The sequence below is a fragment of the Protomyctophum bolini genome (genome assembly GCF_963924005.1).
Source record: "Protomyctophum bolini genome assembly, chromosome: 12".
Taxonomy (NCBI): domain Eukaryota; kingdom Metazoa; phylum Chordata; class Actinopteri; order Myctophiformes; family Myctophidae; genus Protomyctophum; species Protomyctophum bolini.
The window spans coordinates 6,734,753-6,758,306 of record NC_137873.1 but is presented as its reverse complement, the minus strand read 5'-3'; the positions used below and the strand labels follow the sequence as shown (position 1 = coordinate 6,758,306).

Here is a 23,554-nt window from a genome sequence, read left to right as displayed (position 1 = left end):
ACTTCAATGCAGGGTTCAGTGTCTTGCCCAAGGACACTTCAATGTAGGGTTCAGTGTCTTGCCCAAGGACACTTCAATGCAGGGTTCAGTGTCTTGCCCAAGGACACTTCAATGCAGGGTTCAGTGTCTTGCCCAAGGACACTTCAATGCAGGGTTCAGTGTCTTGCCCAAGGACACCTCGACATGTGGACAGGAGGAGGAGGAGCCGGGATTCGAACCGCCGACCCAGCAGGGACCATTGGACGACCTGCTCTATACCTCCCGAGCCAGTATTATAGGCCAGGGTTGTAATTAGATGCAAGGCCCCGTTGATGTCTCAGCTGATCCCTTGGTTTAATTCTGAATTGGACACAAATGGGGATATGTATTTTATAGGATTATCTGGACCACGGTGAAGATTTGCGGGTGATGCATGCAGGAGAGGAGTCTCTAATCCATTGAGCTCTGGGTGGACAGAGGGTACGACGAACCTGTCGGTGCGCTATACGGACCTGGCACATCTTCATAGTGGATTTATGAGACATAATATATCGGCCTGGATTTATTTTCTCATTTTACGAAGCCGCCGGTAACGTATATATCACCTATCCATAGTGTATATATATATATATAGGCCTGTACCACGACGACATATCTATAGGGAAGACTCCGGTCGAAGGACTGCTTATACTTGATCAACGTTGCGAGCATTCTGCAAGAATTTCCTGGCAATGTTAAAGTGAATATATATATATATATATATATATATATATATATATGCTGTATGGGAACAGAGATGGTGCACAAATGCCTGCTCCTCTTTGGTGAGTGAATATTGTCTAAAGCCTGATATTAGAAGTATCTCATTACTTTTAACATTACATGCAGGGACGTGATAGACATCAAAGGGGGCTTCAGCCCTTTGCCCTTTTACCCCGTCTGTAAAACAAACTGCCCCCCTCTCCAGACCACGAATGCAGCGTTTATACTACATGGTGGAAGAAATGCAAATGCCCCTCCTCTCCTTTCCATGCGTTGCCGGAAGGAAGGCAGCATTCAGGAGAATTCCTTTTTTTCCCCAGAGTCTCCTGAACTTGAACGCAGCATTTTGCGCTGAACAAATTTGTTTAGAAATCCAGGTTGTATAATATACACCTGCATCTCCACTATAGCTAAAGAGTTCTGGGTTGCCCCCCGAAAACAGCTGATCTACAAGCTCTCAACGCTTCGCAGCGCGAGGCGTTGAGAGCTTGTAGATCTGCTGTTTTAGCTATTTTTGTCTAAAAAGTGCCCCTCGTACGGGATGTCAGCCCCTGCCTCTCTAACACTCTCTATACACGTCCCTGCATTGCATGTTAAAGTGGAACAACATTCATCAAATACACTAGTTCACTATACCAAGTATTAATTAAGTATTAAGACACACTGTGATTAACATCTTCAGTCAAATGGTCAAAACCCATTTTAGTGTTTTAAGCATCATGTTATGCTTTAGCTATTGAAAAATAGCAGATCTACAAGCTCATAGCGCGGCACTCGGTGCCGCGCTACGAGCTTGTAGGTCTGCTATTTTTGAAATATCGTGAAAATGTGCCGCAAATCTTTGAATAGCCTATATTATACTCTTTCAGAGCCAACGTTTTTAACTCTAATCTTTGCTTCTGGGTGGGGAGGTCCCTTCATGGAACAACATATTTTCAGATGGGGGTCGGCGGCCAAATACAGATAATTCTGGGGGCTCCTTGACATGAACAAAGTTTGAGCACCACTGACATTAGAAACGTGGGGTTTTTCAGAAAACTGTCCGGATTTAAAAGGCATTTTGTATATAGAATCGTCCTCGGGTCTAAATGGGTTTTAATATGTCCTTTGCTCTCAAATCTGTAGTTGTGTGTCTCAGCGTACCTGTGTTGTCTACGGCCACAGCTGCTAAGAAGAAAGCTCTGCAAGGTACAGTATGGTGAAGTTGAACTGGAAATGAACTTTGAATTTTAAAGGCATTCTTTTAAAGGTATATTCAGTGATTTTACTTAATTCAAATATCACTTGTTTTTTTTCTTTTGCTGTGATAATCCTCCATACTATAGTGCTGACCTATATAAGGAGCTGTCCCCAGTTAAGCCCTGGGAGTCAAAAAACCTTAGGTTTTCGTTTTTGGCTACGTTGCCCATCCTTCATCCAATCAGGATATAGAGAGGGGCCTTTCCGCCAATCATGACCGAGCGGGGGCGGGCCTTGGTGTTTGTGCTGTTGGCCTGTCGCGTGTCCCCCCCCCCCACTGTAGTGTGGGGGGGGGGGGGGCTTTCCAAATCACCCAAATCACTGAATGCTCCTTTAAGTACAGAAGAAAAAGCCTACTGAATATTATTTATTTCAAAACCGGCTCATTGAGAGAACATAATAATGCATTGGTTAATGATTGTATGGTTGCATAGCCAATAATATCCCAACTAATATAGACAAAGTCAAACGCGATTAAAACAGATGTGCAGAATATGCTATCTTTCCTACATCTCTTAGTTACAAACCTGGCATACATTGTTCCATTTCGTTTCAAGTGCAAGCAGCTCAATTAAGTGAATCTTAATGGAAACAAGCCCTGGCTGAGGGCTTATTTGGGTTATCCTTTTAGCATTATTTTGTATGGATCTGTGTGACTAATTAGAAATTAGAAATGTTGTGACCCTGCCTGTGCGTGCGTGCGTGCGTGCGTGCGTGCCTTCATTGCCTCCCTGTGTGTTTTGCAGTGAAGAACAACTCCGGGGTGACCCCGGCAGTAGAGTGCGGCGGGGGCTGGGTGAAAGAGGAAGACGGAGGCTCCTTCACCTCGCCCGACTACCCTGAGAAATACCCAGCAGACAGGGAATGTGTCTACATTATAGAAGGTATGAGAAATACCCACCCAGCAGACAGGGAATGTGTCTACATTATAGAAGGTATGAGAAATACCCACCCAGCAGGCAGGGAATGTGTCTACATTATAGAAGGTATGAGAAATACCCACCCAGCAGACAGGGAATGTGTCTACATTATAGAAGGTATGAGAAATACCCACCCAGCAGGCAGGGAATGTGTCTACATTATAGAAGGTATGAGAAATACCCACCCAGCAGACAGGGAATGTGTCTACATTATAGAATATAGAAGGTATGAGAAATACCCACCCAGCAGACAGGGAATGTGTCTACATTATAGAATATAGAAGGTATGAGAAATACCCACCCAGCAGACAGGGAATGTGTCTACATTATAGAATATAGAAGGTATGAGAAATACCCACCCAGCAGACAGAGAATGTGTCTACATTATAGAATATAGAAGGTATGAGAAATACCCACCCAGCAGACAGGGAATGTGTCTACATTATAGAAGGTACGAGGGGGCTTCAGTCATGAGAAATACCCACCCAGCAGACAGGGAATGTGTCTACATTATAGAAGGTATGACGGGTCTTCAGTCATGATAAATACCCACCCAGCAGACAGGGACTGTTCTATATGCCAACCCCACTTGCGGGCAGTACGAATATAAATATGGGGCAACCTTGCGCGATTATAAAGTGAAAAACCTGTAATTATTCATTTAATTCTGAGAGTTGCCATTTGGGTAAATCTTATCCTCTCCCAGACTTGAATGAACACTGAGGGCCCTAATTAGATGATCTATTCTACATGGCATATAGGTTTGCACCAGACCACAACTGAGTTTAAGACCAACCACCAGGCAGGCGATAACCGTCACAAGATCATTTTGGTATATCTTTACTGTTTTTCCCCCAATTGGTGAAAAGGCCTTTTGTAACTCTTGTTCTTCTTCCCCAATCCTCCTCTTCTTCCTCCTCCTCTTCCACCTCCTCCTCTTCCTCCTCCCTCTCCCTCTTCCTCCTCCTCCCTCTCCCTCTTCCTCCTCCTCTTCCACCTCCTCCTCTTCCTCCTCCCTCTCCCTCTTCCTCCTCCTCCCTCTCCCTCTTCCTCCTCCTCCTCCACCTCCTCCTCTTCCTCCTCCCTCTCCCTCTTCCTCCTCCTCCTCCTCCTCCCACCCCTCCACCTCCTCCTCCACCTCTTCCTCCTCCTCCTCCTCCTCCTCCTCCTCCTCCTCCCCAGCCGCCCCCCGGCAGTGCATCGACCTGTTCTTTGACGAGCGGTACTCCATCGAGCCTTCGTGGGACTGCAAGTTCGACCACATCGAGGTGCGCGACGGCGCCTTCCAGTTCTCGCCCATCATCGGCCGCTACTGCGGCGAGGAGAGCCCTCGTTACGTCCGCTCCTCCGGACGCTACCTCTACATCAAGTTTGTGGCCGACAGCGAGCTGGAGGCCATCGGCTTCTCTGCCCACTACAACTTCACACAAGGTGAGTAAGTATCGGCTTCTCTGCCCGCTACAACTTCACACAAGGTGAGAGGCCATCGGCTTCTCTGCCCACTACAACTTCACACCAGGTGAGTAAGTATCGGCTTCTCTGCCCACTACAACTTCACACCAGGTGAGCGACCATCGGCTTCTCTGCCCGCTACAACTTCACGCCAGGTGAGTAAGTATCGGCTTCTCTGCCCGCTACAACTTCACACAAGGTGAGCGACCATCGGCTTCTCTGCCCGCTACAACTTCACACCAGGTGAGTAAGTATCGGCTTCTCTGCCCGCTACAACTTCACACCAGGTGAGTAAGTATCGGCTTCTCTGCCCACTACAACTTCACACCAGGTGAGTGGCACTGTGGCACTGATGTAAAGTAACTATACTCGAGTATACTGTATAGGCCTATACATAAGTATAAGCTACAACTTTGAGGTATCTGTATACTTTACTTATGAGTAAATACAATTTCCATTGCTTGGTACGATCTATACTCCAATACATCTCAGAGACAATTATTGTACTTTTACTCCGCTATACATTTATTCGAAAACTTCTCCTCGTTTTACTGCAGCTTAATGCAACAAACATTAAGCATTTTTTAATCGTTCATCTTTAAACTCTTTGTTTGGCCTGCAAGAGTACACCGACGTGATGTCACTGATCACATGACCCCAAGGTCTATAGCCCCTAATCACATGACACCAAGGTCTAGCCCTCCCGTTCTAGGCTAAACAGAACGAGGGGGGGACTTTAAAAATAAATAAATAAATCCACACACACAACGACTGGAATGTATACATGACATAGTTCAATGTTGAAAATGAGTGGCATTCCCCTTTAAGAGTATACATAGATAATTTGTTTCAGGATGAATGAGATTAAGACAAGATTTACAGGCTCCGTCTAAACCCATTGTTTTCCTCCACATTTCTCCTTTGTCACACACACACACACACACGCACGCACGCACGCACGCACGCACGCACGCACGCACGCACGCACGCACGCACGCGCACACGCACACGCACACGCACACGCACACGCACACGCACACACACACAATGCGAAGGCCTCTGTGTTTCACTCACACGCACTTGCACGCACATGAACATGCACACACACACACACACACACACACACAGTCACACACACACACACACACACACGCACACACACACACACACACACACACACACGAACATGCACACACACGCACGTATATACATACAGAGATGTACACCGGCGATTACAATTTGAATAATCTCTCACAGGCAAATTAAAGCAGATGATGACGTACGACATATTTGAGGACTAATAAAGAGCCCCGACTGGTAAATGTTACCCTCAAAAACATGAATTGTCTATTTGTCTTCAAGTCTCCAAACGAAGGCAGTGAGTGAGCGGAAAACATTTAAATAATTTAAGATAAATTGAGTACTGGACGGTGCAAAAATTACCTTTTCTCTCTCACACAATATCAGGCTTGATATTGTGTGAGAGAGAACGTATAACAGTTAATTTCTCCCCCCATCTGTGAGCTGGGAGAAAAATAAATATGTCATTTTCATGGCTCATGGGTTCTCATCACTGCTGCTGGCCCCTATAATCTGTCCTGGATTTAAGCTGGAGTAATAATCCACCTTTAGCTACCAGATTCATCATCGGTAGAACAAAGATATAACACACACACACACACACACACACACACACACACACATCTCCATCCTCTCTGTCTCTCCTCCACGCACACACACTCCATGTTTCTGCTCCGTGAGCTCCCCTTCATGGGCTACAGTGGATTATAAGGTTCATTCATTCATTCATACATTGGAAGGTGAAGGTTCATTCATTCATACATTGAGAGGTGAAGGTTCATTCATTCATACATTTGGAGGTGAAGGTTCATTCATTCATGCATTGGGAGGTGAAGGTTCATTCATTCATGCATTGGGAGGTGAAGGTTCATTCATTCATACATTGGGAGGTGAAGGTTCATTCATTCATACATTGGGAGGTGAAGGTTCATTCATTCATACATTGGGAGGTGGAGGTTTATTCATTCATGCATTGGGAGGTGAAGGTTCATTCATTCATACATTGGGAGGTGGAGGTTTATTCATTCATGCATTGGGAGGTGAAGGTTCATTCATTCATACATTGGGAGGTGAAGGTTCATTCATTCATACATTGGGAGGTGAAGGTTCATTCATTCATACATTGGGAGGTGAAGGTTCATTCATTCATGCATTGGGAGGTGAAGGTTCATTCATTCATACATTGGGAGGTGAAGGTTCATTCATTCATACATTGGGAGGTGAAGGTTCATTCATTCATACATTGGGAGGTGAAGGTTCATTCATTCATACATTGGGAGGTGAAGGTCCGTTCATTCATACATTGGGAGGTGAAGGTTCATTCATTCATACATTGGGAGGTGAAGCGGCGAACAGTCGACGCCAGCGTCCTCACTTCCCACATTCACACACACCAATGGTGGAAAAACCTCTGGAGGCAATGCGGGGTTCAGTGTCTTGCCCAAGGACACTTCGACATGTGGACATGGGAGGAGCCGGGATTCGAACCACCGACCCACGGATCATGGGACGACCTGCTCTATACCCGAGTCCTGAGCCTGCACAGCCGCCCCCAAAGCGTTAGTGTCGAAGTGTCCTTGAGCAAGACGCTGAACCCCCTCATTTCTCCCGATGTTGTGCAGGTTGGTGCCTTCCATGGCTTCCCCCGCCATCGGTGTAATGAAAGTGTTAATGCAATGCACGTTGCGAGGAAGCAATCTGATTGGTTGAAGTATAGCCGTCTAGCCGTGCTTCAAACGGGCGTGACCTTAAATCAAAACATATTATATTATTGTGCTGAGTCTTGCTGCTCTCCCGGAGCAGACGTGGTCGTATATAAGTGTCTACATCTGTCTATGAAAAAAATATGTTTTTAGCAAATCTTAGTTGTATGTAATGGGAAAAAGAACCCGGTCAACAAAGTTTACTGTTTAAGTGAGTTATTGTCTTTATGTACTCTGATGTCCTCCATACCGTTAGATCCTGAGTTCCAACATCTTGCAGAAGTCCCACCGCCACCTCTGCCTGGTACGTATACAACACCAGAAATATAGGCTATACACAAAATGTGCAAATACTTATTTTAGTCACAGTGCACAACTATAGGACATTATACACAAAATATGAAAGTCACAATTGACTTCCATACGTTCATTTCTTCCTGATCAATGTTTCTAGATCACAAATATCAATACATAGCATGTAATATATATTTGACAACACAAACCATATACAGCGCTTTAAGATCGACGAAGGTTCTAATTGGACACACGCGTTCCACCCTGCACCACAGGGGGTGCAGTGCCCGGTGTCGAGAGTCGGTCGGACCCACGGTTGTCCAGAACCGCCCCAAAAATACCTCAGCTCGAGCTCTCCATATATGGAGCTCGCCTGTTCTGACGTCATTCTGACGTCTGCATGGACTCCATATTCGGGCATGCCTGACAAATAACTCCATACATGGGCATAAAAGGGACACAGACATAATATCTGGGTGCATGGGGCATGCATTTCCAACTTGTGTCGTTCCAAGTAGGCCAGCACCGCTGTAGAGGCTCCAACGGGCACCGCTCTCTATAGTAACTAATAATTAACCTATAATAACTCGTCCAAAGTCCAAAGAAAGTCAGTCATCCTTGGCAGTCTGTGACTTTGCTCAAAACTCGTCCAGAGTCGTCCTATACGCAGTAAAGAAAAGGGTGAGACAGAATCGCTCATGGTCTACATATTACTGTGTGTGACTTTGAGCTGAGCGGTCCACACATTACTCTGTCCAGCAGTGTGACTGACTTTGAGCTGAGCGGTCCACACATTACTCTGTCCAGCAGTGTGACTGACTTTGAGCTGAGCGGTCCACACATTACTCTGTCCAGCGTGTGACTTTGAGCTGAGCGGTCCACACATTACTCTGTCCAGCGTGTGACTGTCTTTGAGCTGAGCGGTCCACACATTACTCTGTCCAGCGTGTGACTGTCTTTGAGCTGAGCTGTCCACACATTACTCTGTCCAGCGTGTGACTGTCTTTGAGCTGAGCGGTCGACACATTACTCTGTCCAGTGTGTGACTTTGAGGTGAGCGGTCCACACATTACTCTGTCCAGCAGTGTGACTGTCTTTGAGCTGAGCGGTCGACACATTACTCTGTCCAGTGTGTGACTTTGAGGTGAGCGGTCCACACATTACTCTGTCCAGTGTGTGACTGTCTTTGAGCTGAGCGGTCCACACATTACTCTGTCCAGCGTGTGACTGTCTTTGAGCTGAGCGGTCCACACATTACTCTGTCCAGCGTGTGACTGCATGTCTTTGAGCTGAGCGGTCCACACATTACTCTGTCCAGCGTGTGACTGTCTTTGAGCTGAGCGGTCCACACATTACTCTGTCCAGTGTGTGACTGTCTTTGAGCTGAGCGGTACACACAATACTCTGTCCAGTGTGTGACTTTGAGCTGAGCGGTCCACACATTACTCTGTCCAGTGTGTGACTGTCTTTGAGCTGAGCGGTCCACACATTACTCTGTCCAGCAGTGTGACTGTCTTTGAGCTGAGCGGTCCACACATTAGTCTGTCCAACGTGTGACTGTCTTTGAGCTGAGCGGTCCACACATTACTCTGTCCAGCGTGTGACTGTCTTTGAGCTGAGCGGTCCACACATTACTCTGTCCAGCGTGTGACTGACTTTGAGCTGAGCGGTCCACACATTACTCTGTCCAGCAGTGTGACTGACTTTGAGCTGAGCGGTCCACACATTACTCTGTCCAGCGTGTGACTGTCTTTGAGCTGAGCGGTCCACACATTACTCTGTCCAGTGTGTGACTGTCTTTGAGCTGAGCGGTCCACACATTACTCTGTCCAGTATGTGACTGTCTTTGAGCTGAGCGGTCCACACATTACTCTGTCCAGCGTGTGACTGTCTTTGAGCTGAGCGGTCCACACATTACTCTGTCCAGTGTGTGACTGTCTTTGAGCTGATCGGTCCACACATTACTCTGTCCAGCAGTGTGACTGTCTTTGAGCTGAGCGGTCCACACATTACTCTGTCCAGTGTGTGACTGACTTTGAGCTGAGTGGTTCACACATTACTCTGTCCAGCAGTGTGACTGACTTTGAGCTGAGCGGTCCACACATTACTCTGTCCAGCGTGTGACTGACTTTGAGCTGAGCGGTCCACACATTACTCTGTCCAGCGTGTGACTGTCTTTGAGCTGAGCGGTCCACACATTACTCTGTCCAGCGTGTGACTGACTTTGAGCTGAGCGGTCCACACATTACTCTGTCCAGCGTGTGACTGTCTTTGAGCTGAGCGGTCCACACATTACTCTGTCCAGCGTGTGACTGTCTTTGAGCTGAGCGGTCCACACATTACTCTGTCCAGCGTGTGACTGTCTTTGAGCTGAGCGGTCCACACATTACTCTGTCCAGTGTGTGACTGTCTTTGAGCTGAGCGGTCCACACATTACTCTGTCCAGTGTGTGACTTTGAGGTGAGCGGTCCAGAGGGCATCATCGATTCGTCCAAGATCGGCCTGAGTAACCCGGTGCTGCTGAAGGATGCTGTGGACTGCAGATGGTACATCAGGGCTCCACCCAGATTCAGGGTACGTGATCTACTGTACTTTACAGTATATTATGTTCACCGGTGGCGGCGGCGTTAGGGTCGATTCACACTCCTATTTTAGAGCCGAATATAAGTCGGTTCGGCTCTACAATGTGACGTCATTTGGCTCTGTAGAGCCTACAATGTGACGTCATTTGAGGTTCGGGGGGGGGGGGGGGGGGGGGTACCGTCCTAAAGTCGTCTCTTCGGTGCTACTGAAAATTTCTGACGAGCCGAAATCATTTCGGCACTAGAGCGCGGTAAAATAGGAGTATGAATCGGCCCTTATTGTTGCTGTTATTGGCTGTTGATGTTTGGTGCACATTTCTTGCTGCATACTTAGGCTATTTGTGTCAAAGAGTTTGCTAAAGGAAGTTGAGGCTAAAACGAACTATTCCACGGCACGTAGCAGACACCGGTTCAACTTCACTGCCACGTCACAGGTTTATGTGTTTAGGGGTAAAGTGTGGGTCACTCGGTCACCGAAAGAATAAGATCGCAGATATACAAGCGGCCTTAATGAGTTCTCTCAGACGGGTGTGGCCGGGCCTCTCCTTTTAGAGATGGGGTGAGAAGTTCAGTCAGACGAGAGAGACTCGGAGTAGACCCGCTGATCCTTGACTTGGAAAGGAGCCAGCTTAGGTGGTTTGGGCAACTACAGTACATGAGATGCATCCCGAGCGTCTCCCTATAGGGAGGTCCTCGCTCCGCGTCCCACTGGGAAGAGACCCCGTGCATGCAGGGACAGTGGTTCCCAAACCTTTCAGCCCAACAGTGACCCAAAACAGAAATTATAGATATTCACCCAAACCAGTGAAAATAGCAGATCTACAAGCTCACAACGTGTCGTGTTTGCGCCACGTTGTGAGCTTGTAGATCGGCTATTTTTCACTAATTCTTAAATATCTGTTCTAATTCACATGGACTTTCTTTGAATTATCTTTCATTTCATGACATTACTGAAAAAATAATCATTGGATTTTGTTATTAATTCATGAAAGGTTTTGCTTTTTTTTGGGGAATGTTTTTTGAAAATGTTTTGAAATAATAATAATAATAATAATTAAAAACTAAGAGGGGACCCATAATAACAATGTGTTCCGCGACCCACAAATGGGTCCCGACCTTAGAGTATAATATGAATAGAGACGGCACCCGGAGGAAACCCTGAGGCAAAATCGACATAGTGGCCGAATTTGTCATTGCAGCTCGAGCCAGCGCTGGTCCGTTGACTATCATTGCTCACGTTCACATGTTATTGGGGCCCATCACACGTGAACGAATGTTTCATACGTGAACGCGCACAAGCGGCACAATGATAGTCAACGGCAGCGCGTTCATGTGTTTGAGGCAAATCCATCCCAGAATGCACTCTGTTCCTACCCGGAAGGAGGAGTGAAATCGCCTCATGCTCTTTTGAGCAACTTAAAGGTAGGGTAAGTGATTTCACTTAATTCAAATATCACTTTTGTTTTGTTGTGATAATCCTCTCTACTATAGAGTGTGCTGACCATATAAGGAGTTCCTCCATGTCCCCAGTTAACCCCTGGGGGTCAAAAAACCTTAGGTTTCCTTTTTGGTTCTCTATCCTGATTGGATGAAAGCTTGGGTCCCACAGCCAAAAACGAAACCTAAGGTTTTTTGAGTGAAATCACTGAATATACCTTTAATGCAAGTGTATGGAAGGGGAACTCGGGTGTCTTCTCTATCCTGACCCACTGTTTGGGGAAACCGTGGGAGACCAAGGACCAGATTTTGGGGGGGGATTAGAGATTGGACATCATTCAACACTGCCCTCCACCCCCCGCCCGCCCCGCCCGTTCGCCCCACCCACCCCGCTAGGTCTACGTGCGTTTCCTGGAGTACGAGATGCACAACTCCAACGACTGCAAGAGGAACTTCGTGGCCATCTACGACGGCAGCAGCTCCGTGGAACACCTGAGGAACAAGTTCTGCTCCACGGTGGCCAACGACGTCATGCTGGACACCAACGTGGGAGTGGTGCGCCTCTGGGCCGACGAGGGCAGCCGCAAGAGCCGGACCAAGATCCTGTTCACCACCTTCCATCCACGTGAGTGTGATCCTGTTCACCACCTTCCATCCACGTGAGTGTGATCCTGTTCACCACCTTCCATCCACGTGAGTGTGATCCTGTTCACCACCTTCCATCCACGTGAGTGTGATCCCGTTCACCACCTTCCATCCACGTGAGTGTGATCCTGTTCACCACCTTCCATCCACGTGAGTGTGATCCCGTTCACCACCTTCCATCCACGTGAGTGTGATCCTGTTCACCACCTTCCATCCACGTGAGTGTGATCCTGTTCACCACCTTCCATCCACGTGAGTGTGATCCTGTTCACCACCTTCCATCCACGTGAGTGTGATCCTGTTCACCACCTTCCATCCACGTGAGTGTGATCCTGTTCACCACCTTCCATCCACGTGAGTACATGTGATCCCGTTCACCAGCTTCCATCCACGTGAGTACATATGATCCCGTTCACCACCTTCCATCCACGTGAGTACATGTGATCCCGTTCACCACCTTCCATCCACGTGAGTACATGTGATCCCGTTCACCACCTTCCATCCACGTGAGTACATGTGATCCTGTTCACCACCTTCCATCCACGTGAGTACATGTGATCCTGTTCACCACCTTCCATCCACGTGAGTACATGTGATCCTGTTCACCACCTTCCATCCACGTGAGTATACGTGTGATCCCGTTCACCACCTTCCATCCACGTGAGTGTGATCCTGTTCACCACCTTCCATCCACGTGAGTGTGATCCTGTTCACCACCTTCCATCCACGTGAGTGTGATCCCGTTCACCACCTTCCATCCACGTGAGTATACGTGTGATCCCGTTCACCACCTTCCATCCACGTGAGTGTGATCCCGTTCACCACCTTCCATCCACGTGAGTGTGATCCTGTTCACCACCTTCCATCCACGTGAGTGTGATCCTGTTCACCACCTTCCATCCACGTGAGTGTGATCCTGTTCACCACCTTCCATCCACGTGAGTGTGATCCTGTTCACCACCTTCCATCCACGTGAGTACATGTGATCCCGTTCACCACCTTCCATCCACGTGAGTGTGATCCTGTTCACCACCTTCCATCCACGTGAGTGTGATCCTGTTCACCACCTTCCATCCACGTGAGTGTGATCCTGTTCACCACCTTCCATCCACGTGAGTGTGATCCTGTTCACCACCTTCCATCCACGTGAGTACATGTGATCCCGTTCACCAGCTTCCATCCACGTGAGTACATGTGATCCCGTTCACCACCTTCCATCCACGTGAGTACATGTGATCCCGTTCACCACCTTCCATCCACGTGAGTATACGTGTGATCCCGTTCACCACCTTCCATCCACGTGAGTACATGTGATCCCGTTCACCACCTTCCATCCACGTGAGTGTGATCCTGTTCACCACCTTCCATCCACGTGAGTACATGTGATCCCGTTCACCACCTTCCATCCACGTGAGTACATGTGATCCCGTTCACCACGTTCCATCCACGTGAGTACATGTGATCCCGTTCACCACCTTCCATCCACGTGAGTACATGTGATCCCGTTCACCACCTTCCATCCACGTGAGTACATGTGATCCTGTTCACCACCTTCCATCCACGTGAGTACATGTGATCCTGTTCACCACCTTCCATCCACGTGAGTACATGTGATCCTGTTCACCACCTTCCATCCACGTGAGTATACGTGTGATCCCGTTCACCACCTTCCATCCACGTGAGTGTGATCCTGTTCACCACCTTCCATCCACGTGAGTACATGTGATCCTGTTCACCACCTTCCATCCACGTGAGTACATGTGATCCTGTTCACCACCTTCCATCCACGTGAGTACATGTGATCCCGTTCACCACCTTCCATCCACGTGAGTGTGATCCTGTTCACCACCTTCCATCCACGTGAGTACATGTGATCCCGTTCACCACCTTCCATCCACGTGAGTACATGTGATCCCGTTCACCACCTTCCATCCACGTGAGTACATGTGATCCCGTTCACCACCTTCCATCCACGTGAGTACATGTGATCCCGTTCACCACCTTCCATCCACGTGAGTACATGTGATCCTGTTCACCACCTTCCATCCACGTGAGTACATGTGATCCTGTTCACCACCTTCCATCCACGTGAGTACATGTGATCCTGTTCACCACCTTCCATCCACGTGAGTATACGTGTGATCCCGTTCACCACCTTCCATCCACGTGAGTGTGATCCTGTTCACCACCTTCCATCCACGTGAGTGTGATCCTGTTCACCACCTTCCATCCACGTGAGTGTGATCCTGTTCACCACCTTCCATCCACGTGAGTGTGATCCTGTTCACCACCTTCCATCCACGTGAGTACATGTGATCCCGTTCACCAGCTTCCATCCACGTGAGTACATATGATCCCGTTCACCACCTTCCATCCACGTGAGTACATGTGATCCCGTTCACCACCTTCCATCCACGTGAGTACATGTGATCCCGTTCACCACCTTCCATCCACGTGAGTACATGTGATCCTGTTCACCACCTTCCATCCACGTGAGTACATGTGATCCTGTTCACCACCTTCCATCCACGTGAGTACATGTGATCCTGTTCACCACCTTCCATCCACGTGAGTATACGTGTGATCCCGTTCACCACCTTCCATCCACGTGAGTGTGATCCTGTTCACCACCTTCCATCCACGTGAGTGTGATCCTGTTCACCACCTTCCATCCACGTGAGTGTGATCCCGTTCACCACCTTCCATCCACGTGAGTATACGTGTGATCCCGTTCACCACCTTCCATCCACGTGAGTGTGATCCCGTTCACCACCTTCCATCCACGTGAGTGTGATCCTGTTCACCACCTTCCATCCACGTGAGTGTGATCCTGTTCACCACCTTCCATCCACGTGAGTGTGATCCTGTTCACCACCTTCCATCCACGTGAGTGTGATCCTGTTCACCACCTTCCATCCACGTGAGTGTGATCCTGTTCACCACCTTCCATCCACGTGAGTACATGTGATCCCGTTCACCAGCTTCCATCCACGTGAGTACATGTGATCCCGTTCACCACCTTCCATCCACGTGAGTACATGTGATCCTGTTCACCACCTTCCATCCACGTGAGTACATGTGATCCCGTTCACCACCTTCCATCCACGTGAGTGTGATCCTGTTCACCACCTTCCATCCACGTGAGTACATGTGATCCCGTTCACCACCTTCCATCCACGTGAGTACATGTGATCCCGTTCACCACCTTCCATCCACGTGAGTACATGTGATCCCGTTCACCACCTTCCATCCACGTGAGTACATGTGATCCCGTTCACCACCTTCCATCCACGTGAGTACATGTGATCCTGTTCACCACCTTCCATCCACGTGAGTACATGTGATCCTGTTCACCACCTTCCATCCACGTGAGTACATGTGATCCTGTTCACCACCTTCCATCCACGTGAGTATACGTGTGATCCCGTTCACCACCTTCCATCCACGTGAGTATACGTGTGATCCTGTTCACCACCTTCCATCCACGTGAGTGTGATCCTGTTCACCACCTTCCATCCACGTGAGTGTGATCCTGTTCACCACCTTCCATCCACGTGAGTGTGATCCTGTTCACCACCTTCCATCCACGTGAGTGTGATCCCGTTCACCACCTTCCATCCACGTGAGTATACGTGTGATCCCGTTCACCACCTTCCATCCACGTGAGTGTGATCCCGTTCACCACCTTCCATCCACGTGAGTGTGATCCTGTTCACCACCTTCCATCCACGTGAGTGTGATCCTGTTCACCACCTTCCATCCACGTGAGTGTGATCCTGTTCACCACCTTCCATCCACGTGAGTGTGATCCTGTTCACCACCTTCCATCCACGTGAGTACATGTGATCCCGTTCACCACCTTCCATCCACGTGAGTGTGATCCTGTTCACCACCTTCCATCCACGTGAGTGTGATCCTGTTCACCACCTTCCATCCACGTGAGTGTGATCCTGTTCACCACCTTCCATCCACGTGAGTGTGATCCTGTTCACCACCTTCCATCCACGTGAGTACATGTGATCCCGTTCACCAGCTTCCATCCACGTGAGTACATATGATCCCGTTCACCACCTTCCATCCACGTGAGTACATGTGATCCCGTTCACCACCTTCCATCCACGTGAGTACATGTGATCCCGTTCACCACCTTCCATCCACGTGAGTACATGTGATCCCGTTCACCACCTTCCATCCACGTGAGTGTGATCCTGTTCACCACCTTCCATCCACGTGAGTACATGTGATCCTGTTCACCACCTTCCATCCACGTGAGTACATGTGATCCTGTTCACCACCTTCCATCCACGTGAGTATACGTGTGATCCCGTTCACCACCTTCCATCCACGTGAGTGTGATCCTGTTCACCACCTTCCATCCACGTGAGTGTGATCCTGTTCACCACCTTCCATCCACGTGAGTGTGATCCCGTTCACCACCTTCCATCCACGTGAGTATACGTGTGATCCCGTTCACCACCTTCCATCCACGTGAGTGTGATCCCGTTCACCACCTTCCATCCACGTGAGTGTGATCCTGTTCACCACCTTCCATCCACGTGAGTGTGATCCTGTTCACCACCTTCCATCCACGTGAGTGTGATCCTGTTCACCACCTTCCATCCACGTGAGTGTGATCCTGTTCACCACCTTCCATCCACGTGAGTACATGTGATCCCGTTCACCACCTTCCATCCACGTGAGTGTGATCCTGTTCACCACCTTCCATCCACGTGAGTGTGATCCTGTTCACCACCTTCCATCCACGTGAGTGTGATCCTGTTCACCACCTTCCATCCACGTGAGTACATGTGATCCCGTTCACCACCTTCCATCCACGTGAGTACACGTGTGATCCCGTTCACCACCTTCCATCCACGTGAGTACACGTGTGATCCCGTTCACCACCTTCCATCCACGTGAGTATACGTGTGATCCCGTTCACCAGATTCCGTCAATACTCATTGTCCGGGTATTATGCAGTGTTGTTTTCGTCGACTAAAACTAAGACGAAAAATGTTCGTCGACTACCTATTTTCACTGTCAAAAACAAATTGAAACTAAATGAAAACTAAGCTACGATGACTAAAACTAAGACTAAATATAGCCTATTTTCAGCAAGTGTAAAAAAAAACTCATTACGACGGCATCAAGACCCACCAAAATACATTTTAGTCGACTAAATCAACTGTAGATTTAGTCGACTAAAATCTTATGACATTTAGTCGACTGAAACTAGACTAACACTAAGACATTCCAGGTGACTAAAATGTGACTAAAACGAAATGAAGTCTCAGTCCAAAGACTATGACTAAACTCAAATAGAAATTTGCTGCCAAAAACAACACTGCGGCTATGTCAGTTAATTCGTAGTGCTCTCATCTTTAGACCACATAAGGTAATGGGTTCAATCCCGGTCACCAGCGACAAGTAGCACGTTTTGGGTGTGGCAAGTCATGCGATATAATAAGTACTGCGAGCGGATGGTATGGCGGGGCGCTCCCAACACATCTCACCCAGGGGTCTAGTCTAGTCCTAGCGCATTGTAACAGGTATACAATCCTTATAGGCCATTAGTTTAAGTTCCATTGAGAAGTTTCAAAAGGATCATCTTTGATGTACAATCCAACACCTGCACATGTTTGTTATGTTATGTTATGTACTAGCCTATGTTCATGCCTATATATTTATTATATCGGTTCAGATCGTGTATATGGTGTATTTTGCCCTGCTACTAAAAAGTAGGACAGGTGACTTGTTGTATTTATGCATAGGTACTTTAAGGTGTATTATAGATGTTGCATTTGCTGGTTCAAAATGTAACATTGACGATTTGGTATTGAACTGTCATTTCTATTTCTGCCTCAGTCTTGGCCAGTTCCCACTTGTAAAAGAGACGCAGTCTCAATGTGATTTCACTGGTTAAATAAAGGTTAAATAAATAAAAAATCAAATTAAGAAGGTGACGATTTGTAACATTTCATACCTCCACGTTGGTCTGTGTTCTTTCAGCTCCGTGTGATGATGACACGTTCTTCTGCCACAGTAACATGTGCATCAACACCACGCTGGTGTGCAACGGCGTCCAGAACTGTGTGTACCCCTGGGACGAGAACCACTGTAAAGGTGAGGCCCGTCCTGAACTGTGTGTACCCCTGGGACGAGAACCACTGTAAAGGTGAGGCCTATTATTACCAGCTCAGTGGCCTTGTGGTTAGAGTGTCCGCCCTGAGACTGGGAGGTCGGGGGTTCCATCCCCGGCCCGGTCATCATACCAAAGACTGTAGAACTGGGACCCAGTGCCTCCCTGCTGGACACTCAGCATCAAAGCGTTGGATTGGGGGTGGGAAGTGAGGAGTAGGACGCTGGCGTCGACTGTCCGCCGCTTCCCAATGTATGAATGAATGAACCATTGTAAATCGCTTTGAGTAGGCACGTAGTGCATAGAAAAGCGCCATAAAAATGCAATTCATTATTATTCTAAACAAAAAAGTTCTTAATCTAAATCCTAACGGTTTTCTGAAAAACCCTTATGTTTCTATGTCAGTGTTGCTCAACCTTTTTCACGTACAATTATTTGTATTTGAATCTGAAAATATGTTGTTCCACAGAACAAGAAGCAATTAGATATGAGTTAAAAACTCAAAAGAATATATATAAAAGGATTTGCGCCACATTTTCACGATTTTTCAAAAATAGCAGATCTACAAGCTCGTAACGTGGCACTCGGTGCCGCGCTATATGAGCTTGTAGGTCTGCTATTGTTCAATAGCTTAAGTATATAACATAATGCTTAAAACACCAAAACGGGTCAAGAGCTGAGGCTGATTCTAAAAAGAAAGTCAGTGGTTGTCAATCCTGTACATACTAAATGTACTAATAAAGGTCTAGGTTTTTCTGACAAATCCACTTTCTGGGAAACCACCATGCAGGATACTATGTTATTTTTCACACTGTGTTATTGTATAATCTGTCTTCCATGGAAGTCTCCAATATTTTGGAACAAAGCTCTAATAAAGCTCTGCTCTCTCCCTCCTGTAACCAGAGAAGAGAACAAAGCTCTAATAAAGCGTTTCTCTGCTCTCTCTCTCTCTCTCCCTCCTGTAACCAGAGAAGAGAACAAAGCTCTAATAAAGCGTTGCTCTGCTCTCTCTCTCTCTCTCTCTCCCTCCTGTAACCAGAGAAGAGAACAAAGCTCTAATAAAGCGTTGCTCTGCTCTCTCTCTCTCTCTCCCTCCTGTAACCAGAGAAGAGAACAAAGCTCTAATAAAGCGTTGCTCTGCTCTGCTCTCTCTCTCTCTCTCTCTCTCCTGTAACCAGAGAAGAGAACAAAGCTCTAATAAAGCGTTGCTCTGCTCTCTCTCTCTCTCTCTCTCTCTCTCTCTCTCCTGTAACCAGAGAAGAGAACAAAGCTCTAATAAAGCGTTGCTCTGCTCTCTCTCTCCCTCCTGTAACCAGAGAAGAGAACAAAGCTCTAATAAAGCGTTGCTCTGCTCTCTCTCTCTCTCTCTCTCTCTCTCTCTCTCTCTCTCTCTCTCTCTCTCTCTCTCTCTCTCCCTCCTGTAACCAGAGAAGAGAACAAAGCTCTAATAAAGCGCTGCTCTGCTCTCTCTCTCTCTCTCTCTCTCTCTCCCTCCTGTAACCAGAGAAGAGAACAAAGCTCTAATAAAGCGTTGCTCTGCTCTCTCTCTCTCTCTCTCTCTCTCTCTCTCTCTCTCTCTCTCTCTCTCTCTCTCTCTCTCTCTCTCTCTCTCCTCCTGTAACCAGAGAAGAGGACAAAGCTCTAATAAAGCGTTGCTCTGCTCTCTCTCTCTCTCTCTCCCTCCTGTAACCAGAGAAGAGAACAAAGCTCTAATAAAGCGTTGCTCTGCTCTCTCTCTCTCTCTCTCTCTCTCTCCCTCCTGTAACCAGAGAAGAGGACAAAGCTCTAATAAAGCGTTGCTCTGCTCTCTCTCTCTCTCTCTCTCTCCCTCCCTCCTGTAACCAGAGAAGAGAACAAAGCTCTAATAAAGCGTTGCTCTGCTCTCTCTCTCCCTCCTGTAACCAGAGAAGAGGACAAAGCTCTAATAAAGCGTTGCTCTGCTCTCTCTCTCTCTCTCTCCCTCCTGTAACCAGAGAAGAGGACAAAGCTCTAATAAAGCGTTGCTCTGCTCTCTCTCTCTCTCTCTCTCTCTCTCTCTCCCTCCTGTAACCAGAGAAGAGAACAAAGCTCTAATAAAGCGTTGCTCTGCTCTCTCTCTCTCTCTCTCTCCCTCCTGTAACCAGAGAAGAGGACAAAGCTCTAATAAAGCGTTGCTCTGCTCTCTCTCTCTCTCTCTCTCTCCCTCCTGTAACCAGAGAAGAGGAAGCCGACCATCCTGGAGACCATGGACAGCACCAACCTCACCATCATCGGCGTGTCGTGCGTCCTGACGGTCGTCATGCTCGTCATCTCCTGCGTCATCCAGATCAAACAGCCGCGCAAGAAGTACATCATACACAGGTATACATACATACTGTAAGCTTCGGCCATGTATCGTATACAAATATACATAAACATAATCTATAGTTTTACAACCAGAGTTAATTTGTTATTTGGGGAGGGGCGGTCCCAAGGTTGAGAATCCCGTAATTCAGACATGGAACAAATGGAATCACCTTTTCTCTGTTACGCGTCCACAGAGACGACCTTGACCTCGACCCCGGCCCGCTCCATCCCGACTTCGACCCTCCGCACTACGAGCTGTGCACGCTGCCCCGGCCGCCCTCCGGCGACCCAGCCGCCGCCGCCGTCATGGCCTGCAGCTCGGACTCCTCCGAGAAGTTCCAGAAGATCTGCCGCTCGTCCTCCAAGTGCATCCGCGACCACCACTGTGGCTCCCAGCACGACCTCAGCGGCAGCCGCGGGAACCTCAGCGCGCACGGCAGCCGCGGGAACCTCAGCGTGCATGACGGCAGCCGCGGGAACCTCAGCGCGCACGGCGGCAGCCGCGGGAACCTCAGCGCGCACGGCAGCCGCGGGAACCTCAGCGTGAGGGAGACCGCCATTGGGTACGCCGACGGCGGGGGGCCCCTGATGTTCCAGCACGGCACGCCTGCAGCGGGCCCCAGGTATAGGGACGGGACTTTAATGATATCGTGATTGATCCATTCTGGGCGCGAACTCCCTCTTTTTTTGGTGTTTTAAAGCATTATGTTATAGTACTTTAGCTATTGAAAAATAGAGATTGTGGTCCGCGGCCAAATACATTGCGGCCTTGACATGAAATAGTTTGAGAACCACTGACATAGAAACATAGGTTTTTTTTTTGGAAAACTGTGGAATCTAGTCAGGTCTAAATGGGTTAAAATAATCGTATCACGTGATTTACTGGGATGAATTCACCTTTTATGTGTCGAGCTGCATATCCGGTACATACTTGCTAAAACGGACCTGGAAAGAACATACACTCTCTATAAAATGTCTTTGCCAAAATATAGCCGATCTACAAGCTCACAGTGAGCTTGTATAGATCTAAGATGGGCTATTTTTTGGCAAACGTTCCGGCCCAGAACTTGGATGCTGGTGCGGGGTTGGTTCTATAGTGGTTAAATAAAAGTGTCATTTTTTCGAGTCGAGTTTTAAGCGCATTTTGATTATCCCGATCCACATCCTATATATAAATCGCATTTACTGCATCTATTGGTCACAATAAATCGTGGTGGTGTTAATGGAGAGACGTTCATATTGAACCCATCCCTATGGCCCCCCATGTTGTATAGGAGCATCCTCGTGATGAAGCACAGCTATTCCCAGGACGCGGTCAATGGCTGTGAGCTGGACGAGGATGAGGATGACTTGATGCTGGACGATGATGGTGCCGCCAGCAGCAGCCATCACCACCACCTGGATGATGGTGCCGCCACCATGAGCAGCCATCACCACCACGTCCAACACCATCAGTTCCCCCCGGGGCCGTCGGGGATGGAGGAGGATGGAGGATATGTGATATCCAACCATCTGTGAATGTGCAGATTGTCTATTTTTAGCTATTTTCAAGATATATTGTAGAGCAAAAACTGGAGAATAGAATAGAATAGAATAGAATAGAATAGAATAGACGTTATTCGCAATTTGCACAAATGCATATAGGAAATCTTGGTCAGCATTTGAGAAAGACGGAGAATACAGAAGGCTAGAGTTTCTAGACTATATCTAGACTATATTCGATCTGCCATACGTAAATTAGTACTTCAGAGTGAGAGTCTAACTAAAAGCAGGGCATTAATAGTGCATTTCATCTGTTGTGATTCACTTCATCTGTCATGATTCATCTGGTCAACTGGTCAGTTCAGACTGCTGCAAGTTGTGAGACTTGTGACCAGTTGCCTTGGTGTGGAGTCGGACAGTACTCTATACTTCAGAGTGAGAGTCTATAACTAAAAGCAGGGCATTAATAGTGCATTTCATCTGTTATGATTCACTTCATCTGTCATGATTCATCTGGTCAACTGGTCAGTTCAGACTGCTGCAAGTTGTGAGACTTGTGACTAGTTGCCTTGGTGTGGAGTCGGACAGACACAGTGAAACTGATTTAACTGAAACACTGAAATTAAGACTTGCATCTTCTTTCATTGTTTTCGACCTTTTAACTAGATTTCCCCGAATAAAGTTGTTTTTATTTTGTAGGCTACCTGTAAAGTGACTTTGAGTATACTTAGAAAAGTGATATATGTAAATTGTAGGCATGTAGCGATATTATATCGTAAATCGATTCAAGTCCATACAAACTGGTCACAATTTGGAGGGGAAAGGAACTGTTCGGAATAACGTGTTCCTTCCACGCGCCACGTCCAACCGGGGAAACTCTCCCCTGTCGGGTGAAAAGAAGCAGCTTGGACTCCTCATGCATAGAAGGGAGCGTGAGTCAGTCCGCTGCCCCCCCCCCCCCCCCCCCCAGGTTGGCAGAGGAAGTGTAGCGCCCAGGATTACATTAGATAATAGACACTGGGTGAAACATTGGGTTGCGAAATCGTGGGATAGAAAGTAAAAAAAAATAATAATAATAGGCTAATAATAATCGTATTGTGAACCTATGTCGTGATTCGAATCGTATCGTGACTTGAGTGAATCGTTACATGCCTAGTAAATTGTACGTGGTATTATTATTATTAGGCTATTATTAAAACTGGGACCAAAACATATTTACCACTTTTGGTGAACAATCCAAATATCCCCCCAACATCTACAATGAGTTTGCTGAATAACAAATTAGGACAATTAATTTCATTAATTTGCACCGATCGATCATGTTTTTTATTTTATTTAATGTTTTGTATGTGCTGCTTTATTAGTTTGATTTGACCTGAATCTGATCCTTTCTTTTGCCTAGTTTATTTGATGTGTTCGTAGGCCTGGTTGTTGTGAATTCGTCCATAGCCTATTTAAATAAAATATTTTTCCTCTCCTTCTCTATATAGGCTCTTGTTACACTTCACTTGATGT

General features: G+C 47.4%; 1 protein-coding gene across 1 annotated transcript; it reads left to right on the top strand.

Moving 5' to 3' along the window:
- Positions 1–775: 775 nt before the first annotated feature.
- On the top strand, positions 776–22,448 carry LOC308325445 (neuropilin and tolloid-like protein 1; the record flags this gene model as incomplete). The annotated part of the gene is made up of 11 exons (XM_080777937.1): positions 776–803; positions 1,867–1,929; positions 2,727–2,864; positions 4,083–4,331; positions 7,392–7,439; positions 9,876–10,003; positions 11,845–12,073; positions 18,103–18,216; positions 20,428–20,572; positions 20,752–21,180; positions 21,832–22,448. The coding sequence occupies 11 exons, from the start codon at positions 776–778 to the stop codon at positions 22,073–22,075; spliced, it is 1,815 nt and encodes a 604-aa protein (XP_080634063.1). The 3' UTR covers positions 22,076–22,448.
- Positions 22,449–23,554: the final 1,106 nt, after the last annotated feature.